The following is a 6,000-nucleotide window of genomic DNA, read 5'->3' as shown; positions in this document are numbered from 1 at the left end:
TGTCAATTTTCATCTGAAGTACTGGATAAGCTCAAGTCCACAGTTTTCCAGAAGCAAAAAAGTGTGGTGGTTGAGAATAGCAGCTTAATAAGGAATTGTTTTTTTGAAAAAATGAGTACCTGAATTAAATATTGGATACTCTGTCTCAAAAACAGAGGAAATACTCTGATTTACTCAATTTTGTTCCATCTTAAGTTAAAATCCAAACTGCATATGTTGCAAATATAAGTGTACAGTAATCATATTTTAAGGAAAGATCCAGACACAACATCAAAGTTTGGAAAACACTAGCAGCAACTCCTATTTGATCAACCACTAAAAGTGTTTAAAAGCACAAAGTCATCTTTTACTACTCGAAAAGAGCCTCAGCATTGATAAGTATACATAAACTCAAGTGTGAAAAGCACTTCCTAAATTCTTAAAGTAGCAACCAATTGTGTAATCATAGCTGTGTTGTTCCTTGGGACAAGGACACTGCAACCCCTCCACCTCAAACAAAAACCTTCACATTATGCACATCTAACACATCTGAGTTTTATAAAATTCCAATGCTGAAAAAAAGACAAACTATACAGGAATGGAAAGAAAATGGGACTTTTTTCTTCCTTGAGAGCAGAGGTCAAGGGGAAATTTAAGACATTTAAACATAAGGAAGCCTTTTAAATGAACACTAAAGGGTTCTAACTATGGGACAGATTGAAGATAATTTGCACAAGGTATATGCAGCATTTATTTTTTTACATATAAAGGGTGCACCATGATTTCATACCAAACTTCCAATTAAGAAACCCTCGCTCAAAGCTTCCCAAATATACATGTTGCAGAACTGACATATTAAGCTAAGTTTAAGTGAAGATTTGAAAGAAAATCTAAACATTTCTAAAGCACATTAATTTTGTTGGAAACAAAATAAAAAAAAAATTATTGCTGTGCTGCCCATGACTAAAACCATCTGAAATACTTGAACAAGTAGCAATTTATATAGATGCCTTGTTTGCAGGAGCAACAAAATGCACACCTTTTGAGAATCAGTTCTGTATTTTAAATTCAACTACCCAAAACAGACATACTTAAAACTAATTTTTGAACATATCCCCTTCTTTTGCTCAAAACTACTCCATGATATATTAATGGAGAGTAAATCATCAAATTGATGCTTTGAAGATCAAACAGATTGTAGCAATTGTAATTTATCAGCATATTTTGGGGGGTTTGAAGTTCCTTCAACAGTTAACACCACTTTCTCCAACTGGATAACATACAACAGTTGAGCTTCTGTGAATATTCACAGGAGTTCCCTTCCTCCTCCCTCCCCACCAAAATTAAATATACGAGGCAAGCTTCCATTTCACTCAATGTTATGTCTTCATTAATTCGTGTAGAATCCATTGAACCACAGTTCAAAGGATGAAAAGACCACTCAGCCCATCATGACTGACCAACTCCTCACTAATCAAAAGCCAATTCTCCAACAAAGTCATTTGCACACATTTCATAATCTTGTGTCTGAATACAATAGTTGGTATTATCTGAAGCAGGCCATTTAAGAATATGCATCTTTGTATTTACAGGAATTCTCAGAGGAAGGCTCCAATAGAAAAATATGCGTCGTTTTATACAGTTGCACTGACATCATTAAATTTTAATGTTGGAAGACAGAGAACTGTCATATCTAAAACAAAAAGACCACATTTGAAAGTAATGTTGGACCCATCAGCTCAATCTTCAGGTTTTTCATGTTATCGCGTCATCCAAACAAGCATTTTTATCCATCCCATCAAGCTACTCCAAGTAACTATCTACAAGCCTTAAAGATGGGGAGCCAAAGCAGAAATATTGACTATTTACAGGCATTGTGTACAGGCTCAATTTTAGGTAAGGGAAAATAATGTATTCTTGCCTTAAGATGCATCATCGTTATGATGATCATTAGCACACACTCCAAAACAGTGACAATTAAAAGAACACCATTGGAAACCATCTCTGGTTTAAAAAAATAAGACGCCAGCATATTGTATAAAAGGTGTGTTTATTCAATAATCGATACAGACCAAATGCAATTTTTCTGCCTTTCAGTGAAACTGATTCTAAACCGAGGTACTTGCCAACACTGGATCTGCTGGTACTGTATAGTGGGTATTTTGGCACATTAAAATGTTCATTTTAAAAAAAGGAAAAAAGGTTAAAAACAGCTGAAAAAATAAAATTATATTTAAAGGCAAAGACGAGGAATGGTACATTAATTTAAATCTTGCCATATAATAATAAAACAATCACTCGTCTAATTCTTGCTGCGGAGTTTAACTAGGAGAGCCAGCACTTCACTTGATGCTTTTAGCAAATACGAATGAGACACTTGCACAGAAACAGCTTGTATATTTTGTACACCCCTCTGAAGGAGAAGGAAAGAAAGCCCAGAATCGACCAGTTAGTTAAAAGATAAAACTCACGCACCTGGGCCTCCAAAGAGTATTGAAAGTCTGCTACATGAATAAAGTAAGTGTTTAATTACAGAAAACATTTAACAAGTTTTAAGCGTCACACCAACTATACCCACTATACAGCATCGATCGAACACTATTCGAGGGCGGCTTAAACCTCTGGTTATTTGCAGAAAAGAAAGTCAGCTCTTGTATCTCTACTATTCAGAGGGACAACAGTACAAAACAGTTTCAGCAGTGCCATTCAACATTCGTATCTCCTGAGGTAACGAGACAAACAATTTCACCTACTTTGGTTGGTAGTCCAGCTTTGATCCCAAACACTGCAGAAAAGAAATTTAAAACAAGAAAAACAACAAAGTTTTTGATGGGACTGCTGTTTTAACTCATAACCTCTGACATACGATTATTTTTTTTCCCTTTTTTGTATTGTCATAACCATCACATGGCTTGTCAGAACACACTGAGCCTAGTAACTGGAAACTCTGTAGATAAACAAAATCCGCAGACAGCACTATGCACTGTAAAAAAAAAGTAATGAACACAAAGTCGCACTGCTTAAATAGTCTATCCAGATTATACTGTTGTGACTTAGTGAAGGGCCCGGTTTTCCCAATTACAAAGGTATTCACCCAATCTGTGTTTTTTAAATATATCATGTCTTCACCCTCTTCTCCTCTTATTAGCAGTGAAGGAGACTCACTAGATTTACAGAACCAACGCAGAGAAACCGTTTCGCAAACAGGGCCCTCACACGGCAACAGTGAAACCCTGTTTGATTGGATACATCAGAATGTTACTGTGTCTTTTCTTACATAGTGAAGGAGCTTGGCGAGGACAGCCTTGCAGCTAACGGGTACAACCCCCCCTCCCCCCCTTTACAGTAGTATCATTCGGAAAGCTGGATGCACAGTTGTGCACGTGTTTTCTACACAACATCGATAAGTTTTGTTTTGTCTATTTGTTCATTCCTATATTGTGGGTTAAATGTAAGGCAGACTTCTGTCCATCCATGTCCGTCCATCCATTCAAGGCATTGACTGAATGATTCGCTCACTCACTGGGTCACACATGCAGAAAGACCGTGCACCAAGAACCTGGCTGAAACACTACGGTGCCACGTAACTCATGGAAAACAGTTTCGTAGTACTTTCAAGAGTCAGGATATCCAGCATCAGGAGGCCCTTAGAAGAGATTCTCTTCAAATATTGCCATTAAGTCGCTCTGAAAATTCATGTCAATTGTAGCTGCCATCTAAATCAAAGAAAAGATGCAACATTTTAGCTTGCATAGTTTAATTATATTCTTAGCCATTTAAAGCAGGGTTAAATTACATACAATGGCACATTGTATTGGTACGCCCAAGCCAATATTAGTCAACAGAAGATATTAAAGGATATGGTTAAAGTCAGATATATACAGCTTTCTTTCACTATCATGGAATTGGACATCGTTCCATCACTAACTTCAGATTGTTCAGTTCAGAGTTCAACCATGATTGCAATGAATGGCATGGGACAGGCTCGAAAGGCTAACTGGGATCACCCAACATCAATAAACAGTTCAGGATTTGCTCAGAACTCCAAATGTAGTATAGACCTGCAGCAGGGTCCAGATTATTCTAGACTGCTTTTCTAAATTCAAAAACACAATGGAAAAAGCCTGCAGAAAACAGTGTAGGATGCATTAGGACTCAGAGGGGAATCATTTCACAACAAAGCACCAAAAGGTCTTTGTAATAGAAACAACCAGAGCTACAGCCCTTTTCTCAGATTAACCCCTTTCACTAATGATGAAATTCAGGTATCATTTACCTGTTAAAGAGTCTCTACTGCCTTGTGCCTTATACAGAACTTCATCAGTGCCAAAGATTAACTGATTTAACTAGCTGCCAAATTACTAAAACACCTCACTGTTTCAGAGAATAACATTTCAAAGAAAAGCATTTCCACATTATACAGAAAACACAAATCCTGGCAAGCCAAGATTGAAACAGAAATACTACCCGGTCCATATAGGAAAAATAGACCTCACATTCCCCTTGGAGCTTATATTAATCCCCCTTCTGTGGTATCATACCTAGCCTCTTACTCAGGCCAAGTTTTAAAATCGTGCACAAAGTGAAAAGAAAATCAGCATGAATTAGCCTTAATTGTGTCTCCCCCAAATGTAGGACCTCAGTAATGAGCATCGCTGCCTTACAGCACCAAGTACCCAGGTTCAATTCCACTCTCAGGTGACTGTCTGTGTGCAGTTTGCACATTGTTCCAGTGTCTGCGTGAGCATCCTCTGGATACACTGGTTTCCTCCCACAGTCCAAAGATGTGCAGGCTAGGTGGATTGATCATATTAAATTACCCATAGTGTAAAGGGATGTGTAGGTAAGGTTGATTAGCCATGAGAAAAAGCAGGGTTGTAAGGTGAGGATGGGTTTGGGGCAAAGGCACTTTGGAGGGTTGGTGTGGATTCAATGAGCCGAAAGCCCTGCTTCTATGAAGCAGTTAGGTAATCTGCGCTTTGGAATATCCTGACAAACCCGATGGGTATAAAAACAAGAACATGTTAAAAGAATCCTGAAAGGTTGGTTTCAATTCAACGAAGTTGCAGTAATTTATTCCACACAATGAAATATTGTGTACACACTGTCACTACATATTAAAATCTGAGGAAAATACAAATTTGAAGTCACTGCAAGGAAAAGTGGTGTGAAAATGGAATAAACTGATTGAATCCAAGGCAAAGAAATTCACACTTAGCCCAATTTTGATGGATCACTTCACACCTTTCCCAGCTATATTGTCAAAATCTTCCAAGCTTAATTACATCTGTTTTTTTAAAAAGAACTAACACGTCATTTTAAAACTCAAATCATCAGCACAGCATGGTGAAGTCGAAATTCAGATGTTAATGCATTTCATGAAAGAGCAGCAGCTAATTTAAAAATAAACCTTTGTAGAATTAATTTCTGACACTTGCAAGATTATTATTTCAGGAAGCTGGAGGCCTATCATCACTACTCAGCGGTTTTTGGGACATATTCAGTGGCTACTAAAAGAACTACATGGTACTGGAATAAATGGCAAAGTTGAATACTCTGATTTGCACATGTCCACTTCAGAGGAGGGGTTAGTAGATTACAATCAGGAGCAGAAAAGTCAAGCTAGTTTTTAAATCTAAAATTCTAGCTCAGGTATATCCAATCTCAACTGCAGCAACAGTAACCACCACCGCATTTAGACGAAGTAAATACAAACTAACAACAAACAAATCAGATTTCAACTTGGAGTCAAGACCGATCTTTATGAAATACGACAGAAACATACCGCTTCCTTCCGCCTTCTTTCCTGCTCTCGCTTCCTTGCGAGCTCTCGCTGCTGATCCAGCATAGATTGTGAAGTTGGCTGAGAGCTCTGTTGTTGTTGCTGCTGCTGCTGCTGTTGTTGTTGTTGCTGCTGTTGTTGCTGATGCTGCTGCTGTCTTCTTGCCTCCTCGTGAGCTCTCCGAGCACACTCTAAAGCATCCTCTTCATCTCGGCCTCTGCACTCAGAAGCAAAACACT

The 6,000-nt window shown here is 38.0% G+C and overlaps 1 protein-coding gene across 5 annotated transcripts in view; it reads right to left on the bottom strand.

The window, feature by feature from the left end:
* Nucleotides 1-2,012: 2,012 nt before the first annotated feature.
* brd4 (bromodomain containing 4) overlaps nt 2,013-6,000 on the bottom strand; it is a 181,324-nt gene continuing 177,336 nt past the window's right edge. For all 5 annotated transcript variants that reach the window (XM_060855027.1, XM_060855024.1, XM_060855025.1 and 2 more), the window contains 2 exons: nt 5,765-5,978; nt 2,013-3,695 (listed from right to left, as the gene is read on the bottom strand). In XM_060855027.1, coding sequence (XP_060711010.1) covers nt 3,627-3,695; nt 5,765-5,978 — 283 coding nt within the window. In that variant the 3' untranslated portion in view covers nt 2,013-3,626. The remainder of the gene's footprint in view (nt 3,696-5,764; nt 5,979-6,000) is intronic.

The sequence above is a fragment of the Hemiscyllium ocellatum genome, chromosome 45, assembly GCF_020745735.1.
Source record: "Hemiscyllium ocellatum isolate sHemOce1 chromosome 45, sHemOce1.pat.X.cur, whole genome shotgun sequence".
NCBI classification, from domain to species: Eukaryota; Metazoa; Chordata; class Chondrichthyes; order Orectolobiformes; family Hemiscylliidae; genus Hemiscyllium; species Hemiscyllium ocellatum.
The sequence above is the reverse complement of the archived record's forward strand: the minus strand, read 5'-3'. Positions and strand labels throughout refer to the sequence as shown.